General features: G+C 48.5%; 11 protein-coding genes across 11 annotated transcripts; all 11 read right to left on the bottom strand.

The window, feature by feature from the left end:
* Window positions 1-499: 499 nt before the first annotated feature.
* Window positions 500-2,860, bottom strand: TbgDal_XI5570 (hypothetical protein, conserved; the record flags this gene model as incomplete). Its single annotated transcript, XM_011781401.1, has 1 exon — window positions 500-2,860. The coding sequence occupies one exon, from the start codon at window positions 2,858-2,860 to the stop codon at window positions 500-502; it is 2,361 nt and encodes a 786-aa protein (XP_011779703.1).
* Window positions 2,861-3,153: 293 nt separating this feature from the next.
* On the bottom strand, window positions 3,154-4,785 carry TbgDal_XI5560 (AAA ATPase, putative; the record flags this gene model as incomplete). Its single annotated transcript, XM_011781400.1, has 1 exon — window positions 3,154-4,785. The coding sequence occupies one exon, from the start codon at window positions 4,783-4,785 to the stop codon at window positions 3,154-3,156; it is 1,632 nt and encodes a 543-aa protein (XP_011779702.1).
* A 185-nt stretch (window positions 4,786-4,970) lies between these two features.
* TbgDal_XI5550 (hypothetical protein, conserved) lies at window positions 4,971-5,705 on the bottom strand (the record flags this gene model as incomplete). The annotated part of the gene is made up of 1 exon (XM_011781399.1): window positions 4,971-5,705. One exon carries the CDS (start codon window positions 5,703-5,705, stop codon window positions 4,971-4,973), a length of 735 nt encoding a protein of 244 aa, XP_011779701.1.
* A 497-nt stretch (window positions 5,706-6,202) lies between these two features.
* Window positions 6,203-7,021, bottom strand: TbgDal_XI5540 (hypothetical protein, conserved; the record flags this gene model as incomplete). The annotated part of the gene is made up of 1 exon (XM_011781398.1): window positions 6,203-7,021. The coding sequence occupies one exon, from the start codon at window positions 7,019-7,021 to the stop codon at window positions 6,203-6,205; it is 819 nt and encodes a 272-aa protein (XP_011779700.1).
* A 1,569-nt stretch (window positions 7,022-8,590) lies between these two features.
* On the bottom strand, window positions 8,591-9,769 carry TbgDal_XI5530 (hypothetical protein, conserved; the record flags this gene model as incomplete). The annotated part of the gene is made up of 1 exon (XM_011781397.1): window positions 8,591-9,769. The coding sequence occupies one exon, from the start codon at window positions 9,767-9,769 to the stop codon at window positions 8,591-8,593; it is 1,179 nt and encodes a 392-aa protein (XP_011779699.1).
* A 909-nt stretch (window positions 9,770-10,678) lies between these two features.
* TbgDal_XI5520 (G-protein (beta)-like protein) lies at window positions 10,679-12,361 on the bottom strand (the record flags this gene model as incomplete). The annotated part of the gene is made up of 1 exon (XM_011781396.1): window positions 10,679-12,361. One exon carries the CDS (start codon window positions 12,359-12,361, stop codon window positions 10,679-10,681), a length of 1,683 nt encoding a protein of 560 aa, XP_011779698.1.
* A 575-nt stretch (window positions 12,362-12,936) lies between these two features.
* On the bottom strand, window positions 12,937-14,190 carry TbgDal_XI5510 (hypothetical protein, conserved; the record flags this gene model as incomplete). Its single annotated transcript, XM_011781395.1, has 1 exon — window positions 12,937-14,190. One exon carries the CDS (start codon window positions 14,188-14,190, stop codon window positions 12,937-12,939), a length of 1,254 nt encoding a protein of 417 aa, XP_011779697.1.
* A 548-nt stretch (window positions 14,191-14,738) lies between these two features.
* On the bottom strand, window positions 14,739-15,563 carry TbgDal_XI5500 (hypothetical protein, conserved; the record flags this gene model as incomplete). The annotated part of the gene is made up of 1 exon (XM_011781394.1): window positions 14,739-15,563. The coding sequence occupies one exon, from the start codon at window positions 15,561-15,563 to the stop codon at window positions 14,739-14,741; it is 825 nt and encodes a 274-aa protein (XP_011779696.1).
* Window positions 15,564-16,041: 478 nt separating this feature from the next.
* On the bottom strand, window positions 16,042-16,704 carry TbgDal_XI5490 (hypothetical protein, conserved; the record flags this gene model as incomplete). The annotated part of the gene is made up of 1 exon (XM_011781393.1): window positions 16,042-16,704. The coding sequence occupies one exon, from the start codon at window positions 16,702-16,704 to the stop codon at window positions 16,042-16,044; it is 663 nt and encodes a 220-aa protein (XP_011779695.1).
* A 281-nt stretch (window positions 16,705-16,985) lies between these two features.
* TbgDal_XI5480 (hypothetical protein, conserved) lies at window positions 16,986-18,386 on the bottom strand (the record flags this gene model as incomplete). The annotated part of the gene is made up of 1 exon (XM_011781392.1): window positions 16,986-18,386. One exon carries the CDS (start codon window positions 18,384-18,386, stop codon window positions 16,986-16,988), a length of 1,401 nt encoding a protein of 466 aa, XP_011779694.1.
* Window positions 18,387-18,842: 456 nt separating this feature from the next.
* Window positions 18,843-20,174, bottom strand: TbgDal_XI5470 (hypothetical protein, conserved; the record flags this gene model as incomplete). The annotated part of the gene is made up of 1 exon (XM_011781391.1): window positions 18,843-20,174. The coding sequence occupies one exon, from the start codon at window positions 20,172-20,174 to the stop codon at window positions 18,843-18,845; it is 1,332 nt and encodes a 443-aa protein (XP_011779693.1).
* Window positions 20,175-20,555: the final 381 nt, after the last annotated feature.

The raw sequence follows: 20,555 nt of genomic DNA, 5'->3' as shown, positions 1-20,555 counted from the left end.
GTCGTTAATAAATTATTCCTGTTCTCTCATGAAATTCTTTGTTGTTGGTGTTGGTGATGGTGTCTTAAATCTCCTCTTTCATTCCTCTCTCTCTCTTTTTTGTTTCCCTTACGTCTCCTCTTTTCACAGTACTTCATCGCCTTCATACCGCTAGAGCCGAGTCTTCGTTCATATTCGTAGTCAGTCATTTGTGTTCTACTCATTAGTTGTTGTTGTTGGTGTTGTTGTTGTTTTTTTCACATCGTCATGTTGTTTTTTGTTACTTGTTTATGTAGTTTCCTCTTCTCCCATACAAAAACAATAAGGACAAACGAAGGCAACAAAAAAGAAAAAAAACACCTACGATCTCCGTCACAACTCCCCTCCCCGTCTCCTGTCGTTTTCGTTTTACAGCGCCGTCGCCGCCCAACACCAACAAGAAAAAAAAAAATGCTACATGGTTACCATTCGACCCTACAAAAACTACAAGCCGCAGAGTGTTGAGGAATGGGGAAAAAGCCTAATGCCGTTTCTGCCGGGAAGGACCAGCTATTGGGGCTCTCACGGGACTTTGCTGTGGCCGTTTCACCTGCGATTGTGCCGAACTCGGTTTCATTGATCGTCGCCCCACCCCAAGTTTCCGCGTAGCTTCCGCTTGCTCCTTTTCCCTCTCAGATTTGAGGAGGTCTCGCAGCTTCGACCTGCGTTCAGCTTTGTCATATTCTTTCGCTACGTCCAGAAGCTGACCTTCAGACATTTCACGCCGTCTGTCCTCCCTGGATTCCTCTTCGAATTTGTTCTTTCCTGCGTCTCGCTTCAACTCCCGCTCACGGGCTTCTATTATATCCACACTGTCAACTGCCACAGCACGCACCTCACTACTGTCATCCATTTGCAGACGACGCACCATGTCCTGATACTCATCTAGCACAGTGCCTGTCGTTAACGGTTCCAGCACCTTCCGCAGCAGCGGCAGTACGCGAGCCAGCTCCAGTCGCACTCCTTCCATATTATCATGTTGAAGCTCAAAACAGCATTCAAGCATCCGTTCTCTAATAAAACGCCGAGAAAACTCACCGCAAGCAGCTCTTACAAAGCGTAGATAACCCTGACGCACGGAAGCCAGAGGGCTATGTGCATACTCATTGTTCAACTTACTGAAGAATTGTACTTTGCTATTAACGCTACATAGCGCTGCAGAAATCTTTATACACATTTCAGCGCACTGGTTTTTCAAACAGTACGCCCCATATTTCTCATATCTTAGGAGCACTGGCAGAAACTTTTCGTGCAAAGACGCCTCATTCAACTCCTTGTAGTAAGAGCAAAGGATGTTCAGCACGTATTCCATGATTCGCCAGTCCCTGTCAGCACGGGAGGCAAGGTCCAGCAAAATATCCTCTATCGTCAAGAAGAACGCCGTACGGTCCGCCGGTTTGAGTTGCTGGGAGAAGCAATCAAGTAAAACACATGTGTGACCGGAGAGGGCCTTCAGGACACTCTTTTTAGAACTATGGAGGAGGTTCAGGAACGGTTTCCGCAAATACTCAGCGGCTCGGTCACCGATAAGCTTGACTAATTCATGCAATCCAGAAGCCAGGCTCTGACAAACAGACTCACAAACATCGGTTGATAGTGCCTCACAACAAGGAGCCAAGTGGGTTGGAAACACATCAACGGGTAGCGAAGCAACAACAGAAGGTAGATTGTATGCACACCGGTAACGGGTGTGGTCGTCCCCCTTCAACGCTGCATCCTGATAAAATGTGGCAAACATAGCGACGTCATCACTTGTCTGAATGTCTGCCTTGATTTCCCACAAAAAGCGCCCAAATTCGCCAACAATAAGGCTCACTACCTCCTCCGGTGGGTGAGATATAAACCCCCTTATTATCGGGTAGAGACGCTCGCGGCGATAGGCAGGGCCGAAAAACTCGACCAAGTCTATCAAACAAGAAAATGCTGCACGTGACACAGTTTGATCCTCGTCGTTAAGTAGCTCAAATAGCTCCTGAGCGACCTTCTCTTTTGCCTTGTCGACACCAAGTGAACGGGCAACTGTGCCCAACTGCTGGCACATATGTCGCCTTACGCCCACGTTAGTGTCCTGGCAAAGCGCAAGCACCTTATTAAGCAATTTGCGCTCCACAATATCGCGGGGCAGATGATGACAAACGGCACCGATTAGATCGCAGCTAAGCTCACGCTGATCCTGTGGTTCTATATGTTCTGCTTTCTTCAGAGCTAGTGGAACCACGTCATTGTCAAGTTGCTTCGCGGTGAGGTGATCTACAAAGGCAAGGAAAAGTTTATTCCACGCTATTCGGATCTCTGCGGTTTTCACGTTTAGCATAGTGCTAGTCACCATCATAAGTTCCCTAACCACAGAACTACTCAGCAGCGGCAGGACACCTAATAGTGCTCCAGGGGCAAAGCACTGCAACTCGGGATCCTGCACCCACATAAAATCAACGACAATCATCAACACTTGTGACATAGCAGTCATTTCCAACCCGTTAAGTGTGTCACCCAGCCGCTGAAACAGAGACTTCTTCTGTCCAGTACTTCCGTTATTCATAATGTACCGCGTGGCCTCCTCCACCGAAAGATTTCGCGCCTCCACATAGTTTTGTACGGCCTCTTCATTTTTTAATGAGACGCTGAGAGCCCTTAGTTTGTCGAGTCCAGGAACCTCACAAACGAGAGCTGTTGGGTCGTCCAAAATTGCATCCATACCAGCATCACCCGAATAACCGGAACTTGGAGAACTCTCAACACTTGACCCACTACACCCGCTCACCGGGGGCCGATGCCTTCCCTTGGGAGGGGTCACATTGTCTGCTATATGCTGTCGAAGTTCAAAAACAGATTTGTATTCCATCTACCCCTTATGACTAACTATATCGTGGATAAGCGATGAAAGGAGACGAGGAAATGGTGGGAGGAGGTCAGGTAACGAGTCAACATAACGAAACAGAGGAGGGGAAGGATACATCACACCATACACACATTATGATGGGTTTACGGATAACGTTGAATGCCCCATTATCCGGTAAATACTGCGTTAATAATAATCACAACCTTCACCGCCCATAGACTCATGTACAAAACATATGCAACGCATGCCGGCTCCATCAAACGCACTAGCAAGGATAAAAGGGAGCGCCTTCCTCCTCAAAGGGCAGCAAATGCATAATCAGCACGTATTAGTTGATTCGTTTCCCCTAAAGCGTCCCTAACCAATGTGGTGGAAGGCAAAGGAAGCTCTGTCCCGTCCACGCAGTGCCCCTTCGACAATTCGAGCTGTTTCTCAAGAAGAACTCGGAGGAACGCCCTGAGCGATGCGGGCGTGCTCCCCTCCGACCGTGTTGCAACAAGCGCTGCCAGATTTTTCACTTTGTCCCTATATTCGGTAGCATCAATGAAACGCTCGAAGAAGTCAAGTGCCATCTCACAGGATGCACCATAGCTCAGCGGTGGGACGTACTGAAGTGTCTCGAAACGGCCTTGTCGAAGAAGGGCAGAATCAAGTTTATTCGGTACAGCTGTTGCAGCAATCACGAGAACACGGCCGCCATCACTGAGTCCATCGAGTTCACAAAGAAGAGCAGCGAGCATCCTTCTCGAGATGTCCACACCTCCACCATTGTTATCAGACGACATGGAACCACGCGATGACCCGATCACATCCACGCCGTCTAAAAACAATATTGATGGGGCCCGAGATCGGGCCAGCACAAAAGCTTCGCGGAGTCGCTGCTCACTTTCGCCCAGGTACTTTGAAAAGAGTGTAGCACAATTTACGGAAAAGAATTTTCCAGGATAGAGTGAGTGGTAGCGCATTGCCAAGGCAGTTTTCCCGCTACCAGGTGGGCCATGCAGTAATATCCCAGTGGTGGAAGCAACAGTTGAAAGTAACCCACTTATGGAAGACCCGTCCCGCCCAATGAAGTGTCGTACAAGAGCATCTATCCTGTCAGCAACAGCGTCAAGACCAAACAACTTCCTATCAGGTTGAGACAACTGCTGTAGAGGCGCACGCAGATGGCCAGAAAAGTGTAATGCACCGGAGTTGATGGGGTGCCGCGTCTCCCCCCTAAACTTTGCGCAACATAAATATAACGTGAGATCCCGCTGTGTACGGAGGCATGACGCCAATATATCCCCACCACCTTCGTCAGCGCAGCTTGCGTAGACATCCGCTTCAGGAAGTGTACGGATGTAGCGTCGTGTAGCACTGGCTGTGAGTTCTGGTATGTGGTACACCACTGGAGCCTTCATGTCAATTAGCCATTGCGGTACACGGGAAGCATCAATCGCGGATGTGATCAGAGCACTGCGAGACGAACTCAGTAGGAGCCGCAGAAAGAGTTCAAGGCGGTGCGACACTCCCTGCATGTGCATAAGGTGGTAGATAGACTCGATGTCGTCGAGAATAACTACTGTCCCGGGCCGGTATGAGGACGAATCGGGATATCCCTTGACGTCCATCGACCGCATCGTATTAAAATCTACAATGTGCAGGTTTGCTTTTTCCACATTCCACTCTAGCGTATCCGCTTCTTCGAGTATAGGGGCTCCATACGTCACATTCATGCCGCGGGCAGCGGCCCCATCGCCTACAGCACGCAGGGTGGTAGACTTACCGCACCCACTTTGCCCGCACAAAAGAATAAAAAACGATATGGGCTGCTTCTCTGAAAGTAGGCGGTGCATGTCAGATATAATCGCCCCATCGACGGACATGATGACTACAGGCTGAAAAGAAACAGAGTAACGACAGTGCAATTCTGCAGTTACTGACATTCCTGCATAATTTGTGTAATTGATGAAAGCACACCCAATCAGCTCATATAAAAAAGCAAGGTAAGTGCACGCACAAGCACATATACGTATATATATATATATACATCTTTATTCGTGAAGGGTGAATGCATCCAAAGATGGGTAATACGCTACCTGAACCAGCGGGTACCACATTGCTCACTTACTCATGCATCATCATCATCATCATCATCGTGGTCATAATCAGTGTTTCGGATCACACCATAGCGATGTAGAACCCGCTCCACCGATTCTAGAGAAAGTCTATTTTGCTTCCCTTTCCACGAAGCAACCTCCGTCAGCTGGTTCTCCAGCTTCTTATCCCTATACAGCAGCACACAAGGGAGGTGACAGTCGGGAAAGTTTTTTATAGCCTCCGTTGACACCATAGAAAGAAACTTCACGTCACGATGACGCTGGGCCGCTACTCGCATGACTGACAGCAACGCCTCGCAGTTGTCATGGCCAGGCTTCATTAGCACCGCAACAACCCAGTGAGTGCTAGAGGCCTCGGTAACCTCCGTCATGTAATCCGCACCTGAGACATGACGAAGTACACCAAACCGCTCCACTTCCTTCTGCCGCTGCAGCTCCGCCAGTCGCTTCCTACGAAATGCAGCGAGAGCCTCATCGTCATCATCAGGCAATGCATCATCAAAAGCTGGGCCTCCTTCTTCCTCAGCCCGTCCCGTGTCGTATCCGCCACGCTCCACTTTGTCCATCACCTTCTCTTCATGAGGATCGTATGCTTTGAGAGGAGCATTTAAATTGTTATCAGCAATCTTTTGGGCGAGTAGCTCCACCTCGTTAGTGGCATATTTCCCAACGCGATTTCCGAATTTGTACTGCACCTCCTCCCATTCCGTCGTACGAATCCGCTGATCCGCTGTTCTTTCGACCATCTGTAACACAGCAGCCTTACCAGAGCGCGGTCCACCTCGCACCCACTAACTCATTAAAGAACAAAAGCAAAGTAATGAAAAAAAGGGAAAGAATTCAAGTTTTTCCGAATCAAAGAAAAATAAACACGCAGAAAGCCAGGAAGAGGAAGTAGCAACCTCCACACGAGAAAGGTGCCGTGCACTTGCGGAAAAGGTCGATCAATTGCTCTCCTTTTTTTTTTTCAAAGCAGGGGGGAATCGTGTGACAACCTTCTACCACCAACGGAGGCAGAGGGAAGGGATAGGGGAAATAAACAAACAGCTGAACCACAAGAGGAATGTGCACGTAAGTGTACGATATTTGGACACGGAATACACATCCTCCTCACACATCCATACATCACATTTAAAAAAAAACAAAAAAATTGGTTCCTTCCACAATCCACTCCTCTCTACTGTTTCTGTACATTTGCTTCCTCTGGTGATTGGCGACCATCTAGTGATGTTGTTATTTGAAGCTACTTGCTCGATGTTTCCCCAAACTTGCTAACGTTGTGGACTCCCGGCCTGTAGGTATCGTTAGACGCCACTGCGTGTAAGTTCTTCGTGGACGTCCAGACGGGGATGGGCCCAGGGAAACGAGAGCGTGCATTCCGTACGGCCGGCAGAGACGCTCGGTATACCTGATTCGGGCAAGTAACATATTTCCTGTTACAAATAGAAACATGCATATGTGGCCCATGGAAATGCGGCTTCTGAACAACACCGACCGCTCCGTCATCTGCATAGGCAAAGTAGAGCCGCTCAACCTCCAGCAATTCCTTCTCCGTGGGGTCCCTCCCCTTAAACTTGCGGAAGGCCTCCGTGTAAGCCTCTGTTGCGACCTTTTTGGCCACATCATCGCTCTCTTCACGAGGAATAGATTTTTTCATCTTCGCCTCAGCGTAGCGATGTACAAAATCCTTTTCCTTCGAGGAGAGTTGTGTTATGTCGCGGGTGTCACGGAAACAATCTTGTGTACGCAACGCGCCGTGGAACTTTGGCTTGTGGTCCTTGAAATAAGTCGATGCCAACGCCTGTGTCGTCCTCCAGCGGGTCGCACCCTTCTCCTCTATGTACTTATCGAGTGCTGCCTCGTTAGAGCAGTTAATTTCTTTTTGCGAGCGGGAGACAGTTGTGTTAAATGTACATGACGGGAGTGGCGCATCCGCAGTAGTGACGGCCTTCTTGGGTAATGTTTCGCAATGGCGGCCCAACTGCGCCACGGTATCCAGTAGGTCCGTGCGGCACCGGTCATTTAGCGTAGAGGCATCCACTGCATTGTAGATTGTAGACATTGCAAAGTAATCCTATGTACTAAATTCTAATTACTTTCATTTTTGGTACGTACATTTGATATAGCACAAAAGCAAAAAGAACAGGCAGGAAAACTAAGTGGTAGTAGGAAGCTGGGGGACACGTGAAGACCGACTGCGTGCCAACATTTGGCGCAGATGGGCAACTGAAATACGTATACAAGACGATACCGAATTAATGCGCACTTTTATGTTAAAAAGTGTGCACAACAGTAGTGCTATGTGAACAAATGACATAATGCAACGCATTGGTGTGGGTTATGCTTCTCACTGCTGGGGGGTCACATTCCCATTCAAATTTACAGCGAGAGGAAGAAGACTTGTGCTGCCAACGGAAGAACGTTCACTCCACCTGATCAAAAATAACACGAGATGGCACATATTTGTATCAATACTTTGAAGGCTCCTGTGTCGTTCCTACCATTTAAATACGCCGGCTCCTACCGATATTTATTTGAGGGTCTTCTGGAATATACCATTCGGTAACCTCGCAAAGCTGTCATGACACGCGCAACAGATGGTGACTGCAGCACATCAGAACTAATAGCCGGGACAGGACACCCTGCTGAGAACTGCAAAAGAGGAAATAAAAACTAAAGAATGGCGCACACGAGTTTCGTATGATTAGGCATTGGTAGGCGGTCCATGCCAACCTCTTCCACCGCGATATTGGCCTCTCCCAGCGCGCATCAGACTGTCAGAACCGCTAACATTCACTGGTACATGGAAAAGTAAACAGTGGTCACTTGAAGAAAAAGAAGGAGGGAAGATGGAGAAGAATAAAATATAGAGTGAAGCGGGAAATCGGCAAGTTAAGAAGAAAGGATGAAAAGAGAAAAAGTGGTAGAAAAATAAGGAGAGTGCAGTATATATTCACGCACATGTGGTGTCGGGTGAGAGAATTGGAACGACCCAAGGGAAAGGGAGATACTGGAGAGCGATATGCGTCACGTCTCCTCTCTGGGAACGCTTAGAGCCTTTTTCTTGTTGGTTTTTTTTTGCCTACGTCAAACCAGCCTCGTCTTTCTTTCCTTTCTAGTTAGTATTCCTCCTCCGCAGAACCTTCTCTCTACAATGGCTCACCCTCCTGAGAAGATCAGACTATTCTTACTTGTTTTTCTTCTCACCTTTTCTTCTTGAACCGAAAAAAAAAAACAATAACAATAACAGTAATAACAAACCTCCTTAAATTTAGTTTTCGTTAAATTACTTACGTGCGAGCCTCTGCAACAGGATGAGGAAAAACCAACCCAGCAGGAATTAGATACAGAAAACCCAACTGGTGCGGCTTGCCACCAAGCGCAGGAGGCTACACAGCGATCCTCCAATCACGACACAAGCCCATCTCATATGTCGAGGAACAGAGCACGTGCTGCCGATCCACTGTGTTTGGTGAAGCACCAAACAGCATCAAAAAGACCCACGACAGCACAACAACAAAGAAGCAGGAGGAGCGGAAAGGAGGGCCAATATGACGACAACTATCAACAATAGAAGAATAAGAAGAAAAGCAGCAAATAACAACAGTTAGACTGTTGCATCGTTGCTTAGTCACTTCGACCTCCGCGTCTCTTCCCTTATTGTCAGAAGGTCTTTGTTTTGAGGATCCAAACAAAGACCTTCCTCGCACGTCCGGAGTGCCTCGTCGCGCTTTTTCATAGCCAATTCGGTTGCCGCTTTGCGGAAGTATCCCTTGGCCCATTGTGGTGCTAGCGTGATACACCTCAATGAGTCCCAATAAGCTCCGCTGTAATGGCGCTGGTTGAAGTATGCCGCAGCCCGGTTGCTGAAGAAGACGTGATTTGTATTGTCCATACGTATCGCCAGCGTGTAATACTTGGCAGCCTTTACATTCTCTCCATCTTCAAACACCTTGTTCCCCTGCATCTTGAAGCGGTTAGCCTCTTCCTTCCTCTTCTCCTCGCTGACGGGGAGCTTAAGAAGTTCCTTGAGGGCGGATTGTTTCTTTTCCCTCTCAGCAATGGCCACGGGGGTGTCTCCACTCTTGTTTTTGGAGTTGGGGTTGGCACCGTAACTTAGGAGGAGTTTCACACACTCCGTGTTGGAGTGTTCTACGGCAATGTGCAAAGGCGTGGAGAGGTCCCCTTCAACCACGGTGTGGGGATCGGCACCGTGCTCCAGTAGGAACTCAACAGCTTCAACTTTCTTCATAAACAACGCCGTGAAGAGAGGTGACCCACCGTTGGAGTCTTTGATGTCGATGGGAACTCTGAACTCATAAATCATCGCCCCCAAGCAGTCCACGTCCCCCGAATGAGCAGCCCAATGAAGCAAGGAGCCCGTCTCACAGTCCACGTGCATGACATCGGCACCGAGCCCTACCAAATATCTCACTGTGTCTACATGACCCATCGATGCAGCAAAGTGCGCTGCCGTCCCGCCAGTAGGTGTCCTGAAGTTAACATCGGCACCGGCATCGACCAAGACTTTGATAGCTTCATGCTGCCGAACCTTCGCCGCCATGATCAACGGTGTATTACCATCATAGTTCTTCAGACTCAGCGTTGGTTTGTATTCTAAAAGCATGTAAAGCATATCAAGATCGCCGTTAAACGCCGCGAAGTGCAGTGCCGAGAACCCCCCTGCCTCCACAGAGTCGATCAACGAGGGTTTCTGCTTCAGCATTTCAGAGCACTTCAGCACATCCTTCGCACGTGCGGCGCGAAGAAACACCTCAACGTCCTCGGCAATGCGCTTACCGTTGTCCATGGGCCTATCGTGTGTGAAAGTGAATGTATGAGCCGTCGACTAATGAGAACTTAAAGGAGGGCCACTACGAATCGGGGAAGAGGATGAAAAGCTTGGAAACCCGTCGGTTCAATGGAGAAGAGAATACAAAGGGAAAGAAGGTGATAATAAGTTAAGAGTGGCCAAACAAGCCAATAAAGAGCAGATGGATAAAGGTCGAAGCATCTAGCCGAGGTACGCCGATGTAGTGGAGAGAGTAATATATATTATTGCATAAAACGGAGGGAGTAGTCGTGTGAAGATTAAATATTCAGTGGGATAAAACACGAAGAAAAGGTAAGAAACAAAGAAAATGAAGATTTTGTGCTAATAGTCACCTTTTCCCTGAAACCATCATATAAACATAATTATTAGATCTTTTTTTGTTTAACTTTTTTCCTTCCGTTGTTGCCTCGCCTCCATTAAGTCTCATCTTCAGCTTTCTCTCTCCTGATCCTTCCTATATATATATATATATATATAAACTTGCACGCATAAACGTCAAACTCAGTAAATTTTAAAACTTCCTCCTTTTTTTCATAGTTTTTGTCTGTTTCCAACTCCCAGGCACAACTCGCTCACTAACACATCGTTTGGTGGAAAGTTAAAGTTACAGCAACAATTCCCTCCCTACTCACACGCGTTGGCCCTTCCCTCCTCCCCCCCAACCCCACCCCTCCGCATCAGTTTCCATCGCACACTCATTCATAAGCTCGACTCACGGACACGTGTACGGGTGGAAACGAGGGAAGAAAGGGCAGGTAGGTGTTGGGGGAGGATACTAGAAGGGTCAAAAAAGGCAAGAGGAATAAAGAGATGTTCTTTTATATTTTAAATCATTTTGTTTTGATTATTTTTCTTTTTTGTTCGATTGTTTTTTAGAACCCTCTGTTACGCAGCATACGCTTCGGTCTCAGGGAAGCGCCGCGTGAACATATCCAACGTGTTATTATCGCCTCCTGCGTACAGAACGTCACCTTGCGCGTTCCAGGAAACGGCGTTGTATCGTGGACTCATCTTCATGCTATCTGCCCTGCAGGTGAGTATCGGATTGTTCCCAAAATTAATAAGATGCACACCTGTCAGCGTGGAAGCGGCGCAAACCATACTTGAGTTCACGGATATACTAAGTACAGCACTATCCAAATCCTGTGTGGCCATTCCTTGCCCCATCATGCGTAAGTCGTTCACGACAACGCGGCGGTCAAGGCCACTGGTAAAAAGGAAGTCACCACAGCTCCCAATGGACGTTACTGTGCTATAGTGCCGATGGGCGGAGGTTGTCGTGACGCTTTGGGGCATACGAAGATCATAAACCATCACCGAGCAGTCCCTCGACCCCGTCACAACAGTATTGTCCCTGTCCGGTATAACGTGCATGGCGGATATCACATCACTGTGGCCATTGTACTCCTGGATAACCTGCGTCCCGTCGTAAAGGATCAACGTGCTTCCCGTTGCAACGGTTGCGCCACAACAATATCTCATAGACGAAAAACTCCGGAGGCACTTCACAGTGGTTATAAACATAGCATCACGCGGCTCAGCGCCACACTTCTCTTGCCAATTGGACTCTTCATTGTATGTTGGCTGGGCAGTATATATGACAATGGCGGGGGGAATGGAAGCCGTTCTTCCGACCGTACCGACGATTAGGGCGCGTCCATGGTCCGCAAAATCTATTGAGGAGGCGTAATGACGCGAAAGAACGAGGTTCTCCGTAAGGGCACCTGAATGATCCCACGTTCCAATAGTACCGTCTACGGAGGAAGTCACGACCACTTCGCGGGAGCCGTTCCCGCCACTGTAGGCCAAGGTTAGAATAGCCGATTTGTGGTGTACCCCTGAGTGTCGCACGGAAAAGTTCACAAACTTGGGGGATTGGTCCCACCCAAAGGCTTCCATGATGTACTCCACGTCGTACGACAAGATGTCATCCTGCCGCGCAAATATCACTGTGTCGCGGAGTGTTTGAAGGGTATGTTGGTCTAACCGCTCAAGCAGTAACCCATGGGCGACTTCCACCAACTTCCCTAAACACGTTATTCCCGCAGTTCGAGTTGTATCTAAACGTATCATCTGCATAAGCGCCACGACAACGTTACGGATATTTAGCATGTCGACCTTGGTGAGGACAGCGATGACCTCTGCGTAAGGAAGAAGGAGGTTCCTACTGCAATCCAGACGACGCGGTTTCGAGAGGTACGTCATCGCCCGTTGCACAATGTCGCCCTTCGCTTTTTTCTGCTCATTGTCAGGAAGCTGCGTGATAAACGAAACAAAGCCGTCAAGAGACTCCCCCCGTTCAACCCTCTCGGAGTCAAACATAACGCCGCACAAAACACTTAGGCAATCCTCGTAGAGAGCTGGATGGCAAAGCCTTTCCGTAAGTTCAGGAACGATGGTTCTCAACGTCCCCTTAGCTAGTGCATTGCTAACCAGGCGAGTGAGTGCCTCCTTGTCGGTAACTAGGCGCGTCTCCACAGTATCCGAAAGTGATTTGAACACCTCCTGGACGTGGGTGATATTGTTAATCTCCCGCTTGTGCAGCTCAACGTCTACCTTGATTCGCATTTCCCTTCCTTATTTCCTTGTGACTCTTTTCCTAACTTAGTTCTTCCCAAATCGCTAAAATAAGGATCCAAAAAGAAAAAAACAAACAAGTAAACAGAAACCTAAGCCGTTTCACTAGCCCCTACCACACGCAGCAACAGGAATTACAACTTTCCTTTCCTTCGCCGCAGCTGTCACCAATGGCGCAGCGTTCGAACTACTCATGCTTGGCGCATGATACGATTTTTCGCCATTATGCCTACTGAGTGCACGCTATAGTAGTTGTTGCAGATTCTCTTCGGCTTTTCCAGCCGATACTAGCCTCCACAGGTATTTGTGAGCCATTTTTTACTTCTCTTCACCACATGTCATGCCTCTCAGAGCTGAGCTGGGCACCCTGATGATGGAAAAGAACAAAAATGAGGGAGAAACAGTAGGGCAGCACACAACGAAAAAACACCCCACAGAAAGAGAGCAGAAGGAAAACGCCTCACAAAAATACCGCAGACAAGCCAACTTCCAGCTGGTGTGGTGCGGAGGGGTAGGACCTCCTCCAAGCAAAAACCCCTCACTTATTCGTTACCTCCTCCATCAAATCATGGTGCACGATCAGAGGCTGACCTCTTCCTTCTTCTCGAGATAAGTAGATTGGCGAAACGCCAGCGAATGTTAGGAAAGCTGTACGCCTCAGTAAGGTCACCAGCGCAAACCGCCCTCCAGAACTCAGAAGTTAGCTCAACGGAATCAATACTGACCCCCTTCGGAACGGTGGTTGCGCTCTGCCATTCCTCAGCAAGTTGTTTCATGACGGTATGCGTCACCCTTCCGCGCAGGGTGGTGAACAATTCCAAGCAGGTAGGGATCCGCGTGGAGTATAACAAAGTTACCCAGCGAGCGTCACTCTCGCTAAACGACGAGTCGAGTGGGAGAAAAAGAGGAAACCCGAGAAAATTACTAATCGTCATTGATAGGGCCGTGGGGTCGCTATAGGACGCGGAGGGAAACAATTGAAGGTATCGTTCCAATATCCCACTCTCAGCAGCACAGTCACGCGTGTACCGGTTGTCTGTATTATAAAAATAACACTGTTCCTCATGCGTAGTACAGTCATATCGGCGCATCGGGAAACTAGCCCCCTGGAGGAACGGCCCTTGCACGCACAACCGCAACTCGGAAGACGATTTGGGTGCCCACACTCCAAACAGGCGAACTCCATCCAAATACTCTATGCTTTCAGGCGTGTCATCCGCCTCATCGTAGTGCCGTGAGTTTCTATCACGGCAAGGGGGATAAGGTGGGTGAAACTTCAGCAGAGCCGCCTCTGCCTTTAGCGTCCAGCACCAACTTCGCTGCATATCGTTATCACGCATGATCATCAGCGTATTCTCCCGATTCGACTGCTTCTCTGGTACCCCCGAACGAATATCGCTAACAAGAAGAATATCATAGGTTGAACCGTAGGAGCTAGAGAGCTGCTTGCACAACTCATCGGTGCAGAATCCTTGCACTAGATCCAAAATGGGTCCTTGCTTGTTCAGTGAAATTTCCCGCACAGCATCACAGAATGGGGCAGGATCGATAAGAACAAACTTTACCGCTTCAAAAAGCTGAAAGAGGAAGGGAAGATGTGAGCCGTTCGCCGCACCCGCATAAACCACTAGCGTGGGCTTCGCCCCAGCCCGCCTGCCTTCCAAATATGCCGAAAGAAATTCAATCTCAGACAAGAGCAACTTACGTTGCCCATAGTGAAGCCCCTTCAGAACTATATCTTCCAACCGGGTCGCAGATGATGGTTTGTATTTCCGGCGGGGGAACTCATCACTAAGTACCCTACTATCCGGAAAGTTCATTGATGGTCTGTCGGGTTGGGGGGGGGAAGCCGTCAAATTTCCTTCATAATCATCCAGATCGATTTAAACCAAAACACAAGGAAATAATAAGAGAAATAAAGAAGAATAGTACACTGAGCTTATGGCGTGATCAATCATTAGTGAGTCAACACAGGTGCCAGCGTGCATACGCATATGCATCGTTTAATAGCTTTCAAGAATGATGAGGTGCACACAATTATACATATCATAAACTGCTTGACACATCTACGTAGCCGGATGACGGAGATGGCGCTAAAAGAAAAAGAAAGAGGAGTCTGGAATAGACTGGGGGTGTGTAGACTCGCTAGCACGAAACTAAAATGCTCCTGCAAACCGGTTCTTAGCCACGAGCACATGAGAAGCCAACCAACCCTCCACTTTCGCATAATTATTCGCCCTCTATCTCCGACGGCCGTGCGCCCTCTTCTCCCTCAGCACCTCCACACATGCAAAAAGTGCAAAACAAACAAACATGCGGTAAGTTGTGGTGAGAAAAGGAGAGTAGTCAAAGAAAAAAAAATTAATCTCTAATTTCGATCATCGTAAACAAATACATGTGCACGACTCAATTTCTGCATGGCAAACTCTACCGCATTCAGCTCCTTCCCCACAGCCTCGTGCTGGGCCTTCTGAGAGGGAGTTTGCAGCTTACTGAAACCACGGGACTGATAATCTTTGTTGAGAGAATCCCAGCGCCGCTGTAATCCCTGTTTTAGTTGCTCGAGTTCCTCCCCAGACAACTCCGACCACCTCTCCTCGGCCTCACGTTTGGCAGCCTTCAGCCTCTCTACTAAAGCGTGTCGTTCCTCGATGTCGGCCTTCACTTCCTTCAGGTACTTGGGCACCTTACCGAAGTCAGCTCGATCAACCGCACGATTCATTGGAGTTGGAATACACTTTGTAGGAAGGGCAAGAACGTTCTCTACGGCATTCGCCACAACGTAGTTTTTTTCAGTCTTTACACCCATAACCGGCTTATCATACCTATTGGGAACGTCATCTTTCCGTTTCGAGGCATCTTTTTCGGCTTTGACAAACTTGGTAGCGTCCACGATTGGTACTCCGCGGCTGGCAGTACCGACACCTTCGTTTTTCTTGAGAAATTTACTAGGGTTGACGCTGCTGGAGGCCTCACGACCGAATGTACCCGTTGGTTTCTTTGCTGGGTGCACAGACGGCTCCGTATTCTCGCCGCCTACGTTTGCCACCACTGCGCTTGTCCCATGGAAACCGAATGTGGATGCCGTCGGAGGCGCAGCAGTTCCCTTTCCGAGTTTTACTCTCCGCAGCGGTTGCGGTTGCACCGACTCCACATCTGGCTCGATCAGGTTGAAGACACTCTCACCCGACATCACACTTTCCAGTATGCTCCTTTATTCTTTCTTGATGTTGTCTCTCCTTCCTCGTCCCCACTTTCAAAGGAAGAAAGGAAGCAAACTTTTTACTCAAAGAAAATGGGAAAGCTGCAAAACCAAAAGCAGCGAAAACATCGTCAGTGTAGGTGCACTCAGGTACACAAACTCAAACACACAGATGTTCAATTATGTGTCAACACTTTTTGTTTTTTTTTTTACAAGAAATGGAGTCAGAAAAAATGCGAACGCCACAACAACTCCTAAAGTAACGATAAGATGTGTAGCACTAACTTGGCACCCTCTGATAGAATAACAAACAGGTAAAAGTGTCACAGCTACGAAAAAAAAATAATATATATAAAAAGAGAGACCGTTATTCCACATCTACTCCGCACACCCCTCTCCTGCGGCCGTTCCATCATCATCAGCCATACCTTCTCCCTGGAGACTAATGGAAACAAGAAAGGAGTCAACCCTACGATTTAGGGATAGCTGAGATGTGACATGGATTCGATGGTGCCTCAGGAGGCGGTGGGGTGCGACAGTTCGGGGGGAACCGAATGCGTAACATTTTGTTTGGCCTGTAAGCCCGCTTTATCATCCACCACTGCGCTTTCATATTGTATCCCATGAGAAGCGGGAAAACGGCCAAAAAGCACAGTATTGATATTTCAAATGAGTTTGCATCGTGTGCCAGCGCCGAATGAACTCCCGGATGTTTCTTACTATAAAAGACGGTACAGTTTTCCCCCACGCGCAGCACTGGAATGGCTTGAAGGTACTCAGACTCAGTAATGGTATCATTGTAAAAGCGCTCCATCCAATTCCTGTAGGGCGAACCGGTTGTCGCCCTCGTTGACACGTACTTCTTGCCATCCACTTCGTACTCGTAGCGCAATGCGTAGCGAGGGACACTAATGTAACGGTAGTCAAGCCTTCTAAGCTCCAACAATTTCCCACGAGTTATGCCCCATTTCGAGTTCGCTTTATAGGAACTCAGAGCATCGTAGTAACAGCGTGTATTGACATATACAGCGTAGGCCATAAAGAGAGCCGGAATGCGCGTTTCTAAGGCCAGGTCCCACATCCATTGCGGTTGCTCCCTCCCTGTGAAAAGCTTGTAAATTCTACCGGACATTAGTGCACTACAGCTCACGTTACCTAATTCTGATACAAGAGTTTTATTCCCGCCCAAATACTGTACAAGAAGCAAGTCCTCTGGTTTTGGATAGGTGCCAGCAAGAAGGGGGAGAAAACGGCGTAAAGGGAGAAAGGACTATAACAAACTACAAAGGAAGGTGCGTACAAAACTGCAACACAAATATTTAAACACTCGGTTCACTCCTCGTGCAATTCATAACCAACCTTAAACACAAGCAAATGATAAATAGATCAAAAGTAACATGGGAAGAACCCTGTTTACTGTGGTGGGAAGAAGTGTTTAGCATCACATTTATCAAAGAGGGTGCAGAGCATGCACCCAAGCGGTTGTGAACCACCGGTAGGATGGGTACCACCAAGAGGACACTTTTCAGCCCCTGGACATTCCATTGGTTCCGGTTCCGTGCCTTCCCACTTCTTGTTGCAAGCATCGCACATATAACGGTTACCGAAAGACAGGTGCGTGGCAGGGTTACAACAGTACCGGCACTTGTAAAGCACGAAATCATGATTGTGCGAAGGGCAAAGAAAGTCGTCGTTGCAGTCCGAGCAGACAAGCTCGCTTGGTTTTTTGCAAGGTTCCCCGGAGATTGTCCGGGAGCACCAGCGGTTGCCGCCGTAGTAAGGCTTCTCGCATCGACAACAGACATAGTAATACAAATCTTCAAGGGTTTTGTTTTCCATCTCGCGAAGCCTCCCTTCAGCATCCTTGGTAACAGCCCGGTACAAGTCGTTCATGTACGCAGAGAGCGGTGCAGCGGCATGACGGATGTGGGTTCCGCAGCCCGATGGGCAAACGGCGTACGTAAAAACAATATGTTCACCCTTCTCAACAAAACTTTTTGCGTGTGTCGAGAACTCAGCAAGGCAATCACGATGAAACGGATGGCCGCAGTCAAGTCGAACACCGTCGCCATCCTCAAAATCACAAAAGCAAATGGTGCACGCATCCTCCGCGGGGGTTGGCGGCACGCCAAGGAACTGGAGCTCGCGACCCTTAAAACCATCCAGGCACAACCAGGTGCCATTCATATGAAGAGCCAATTCGTCTTCTCGCAGCGCAAGGGTCATGCCAGTGTCGAGTGCAACAAAGCGTTCCTTAATTTTTAGTGGAAAAAGATTCTCCCGCACTTCCGCTTCCTCATTAACGGAAATCACGTCGCCGTTGTCGAGAAGAACGACAGCATAGCGATTATGGTGCCCCAACAGTTTGGACACAGGTCCTTTGGTTCCCACAATCTTGACCCCGCGAGTGAAGTGGAAAGCGTAAAGCTCGTGTCGGTCGTTGACAAATACAAATCCATGATCTGCTGCAGTAAGCTCTTTGATTTGCTGCCCAAGCTCTATGGTTTCCACCTCCTCACCAAGAGGATCAAATACATACAAGCAATCCACACCGCAACAGTACACCTTCTGACGGTGCACCAGCAAGCAATGAGCTGGGCCTGGGAGAAAGTGCTCAGTGCAGCCGCTTCTTCCGCCAAAATGCCGCAATACATTGGGAACGCTTCCGTTAATGAAGTAAAACTCGTCCTTGCCGAAGCATGTAACTGCAGAATCTGAACACAATGGGGTATCAAGCACAGTAAATTTGGGGTGCCCTGCCTCCAAACTCATTTGCTTCAGTACGGCTCCATCGAAAACGTAGGCCACGGCCATTTTGTTATGTACTCACTCCTTTTCGACGTGTTTCGCTTTTTCCCCCTCCTGCTTTACTCGCGAAACCGTTACTACGCAATGTTCCTACCCCTTGCGTGTCCCCGTTTGATACTGATTTCTTCGCGCAAAGATTCGGTGGCGCGATGGATCAGAGCGAAAGAGGAAAGTAAGGAAAAGAGAAAGTAAAGGATAAAATACTCGCGCACGCGTACACACATCAACTAAGATTTCCACCGAGTGGTCGACGGTCTTGTTTCTTCGCCTCCCCCCACACTCCTACACCATTGATCACGTGGTTTGCACAGCATTTTTGCTTCTTGATTTTCTTCAAACCTCCCCTTCCAGGAGGGACATAGCTTCGAACGATAGTAATGTATCTGTGAAAAAATCCAAGATTAAGGAAAAGAAAACGGGGTAAATATGACAAGATAAAGACATAATATTCAGCTGCGGTCACTACCGAAGCCCAGTGTGTTTTTCCGCACGCTCTCTCATCTCACGCAGCCGCTCAGCCGTCACAGTAAATATGCCAAGATCCAGCTCTTTCTTGGTGTTCTCATCCAATGACTCGCGGCTCACACCGTCCTGGAAGGTCTGCACACGACGCGAACTCGCACGGGCGCGACGCCATTCCTCCACAAAAATGCGCTTCACTTGACTCTCGTACTCTGCATCGTTTCCCCACCACGGGAGCATCGTGTCCGTTGTCACATGGCTCATTACTTGCGGACGCTTTTTCTCCTGAACCTTCGCCCGCATGAGTCCCTCGACATAGACGTATAGAAGAACAAAAACAGAGATTACAAAAACGTAGAGGACGCTCGACTCAAGCCGTATTTTATACACTTCTTCCGTGTTGTTCATCACCTCTGTAGCCGTGCGGGACGCAAGTCCGGCCACATCAGTTCGGTCTTGAACCGTATGCTTTGCCGTCAGCACTTCAATGTCTTCAGCAGTGATCTCCGCTGTCCTCAGTGCCCGTTGGCCCTCAGCTGCATCAAGTCCTTGCTCATCGTGACTTTCATTCCCCCCAACGAAATGCACACCCCCATCCTCACTAACACCAGAGGGGGGGCCGAAGGGTTGATCCACTTCAAGTGTCCCTCTGTTAAGGTTGTCAAGATCCCCAATGAGCAAAGGCCGCTCTGTGCCGTCTGTAAGTGTTGGTTTCTCTAACACCCTTACATCACCACTCTCCAACACTTCCAGCCGGACAGTTCGTAGGCCGTTCGCTTCCATAATCTCTTCGATATCCTCTAGTAGCAGGAGAGCTTCGTCATCATTGGTGGCAAGGCGTTCAGCCAAATCATCGCCAATGCGTGCCTTAACCTCCTCCAACTTACTGATGTAATCCTCCAGAGTAGATACGGGTATGAAACCCTTTATCTGGGCTCGGCCCTCCAGATAATTACGCGCCTCGTGTCGATCCACCTGAAAGTTGCCCAGGTTCACAATCTTGTTCTCAATAGTCTCCACCCCGTAATCCTTCATGACATCCTGATATGCGAGGCAAACTCTTAAAAAGTCCTCCGCATCGCCACCTGCATCAGGGTGGGTCCTTCGGCAGGCTAGGAGATATTTCAGTTTCATGAGCGCCAATGGAACACCTGGTTTGCACTCTAATAGTTGATAGCGCAGGGGAAATCTTTCATATTCCTTCCTCTTTTCTTCTGCCTCTGCTGATTCACAAGACCTGGCCTCAATGCTCTGATAATCCTTTGAAAGTTCGATAGCACCCGCCACACGTTGCAGCGAGGAGCATAAAAGTACCGATCTCGGCCGAAGCATGCAATGACACCCGAAGGTAACTGCTCCAAATACTAGACAAACAAGCAAATAAAATTCAAGAATACACGTAACATTTTTACAACCACCGGCTTCTAGAAGAAAGACACACTCTCCGAAACGCAAGGTAGGGCAGTGACGTACACTACGCCGCTAAAGAAAACCCAAACGAGAAACGCTTTGGGTTTCAAAAATTATTCTAAAGCGGCAAGAGGCAAAGCCTCGAGGCTTTTCGTGTCATACATACCGTCGTGAAGTACCTCCGCGGTGTGAACGGCATGGTGTGTGTTAGAATACAGAACCGCAGCATTCACCTTCAGTTAATAGTGAAATGAAGCAGCGGCTGTCAACCCATTTGGCACCTAACTACATGACATTGGCAGC

This window comes from Trypanosoma brucei, chromosome 11 (assembly GCF_000210295.1).
Source record: "Trypanosoma brucei gambiense DAL972 chromosome 11, complete sequence".
Classification (NCBI taxonomy): Eukaryota; Euglenozoa; class Kinetoplastea; order Trypanosomatida; family Trypanosomatidae; genus Trypanosoma; species Trypanosoma brucei.
This window is presented reverse-complemented; position numbering and strand designations above follow the sequence as displayed.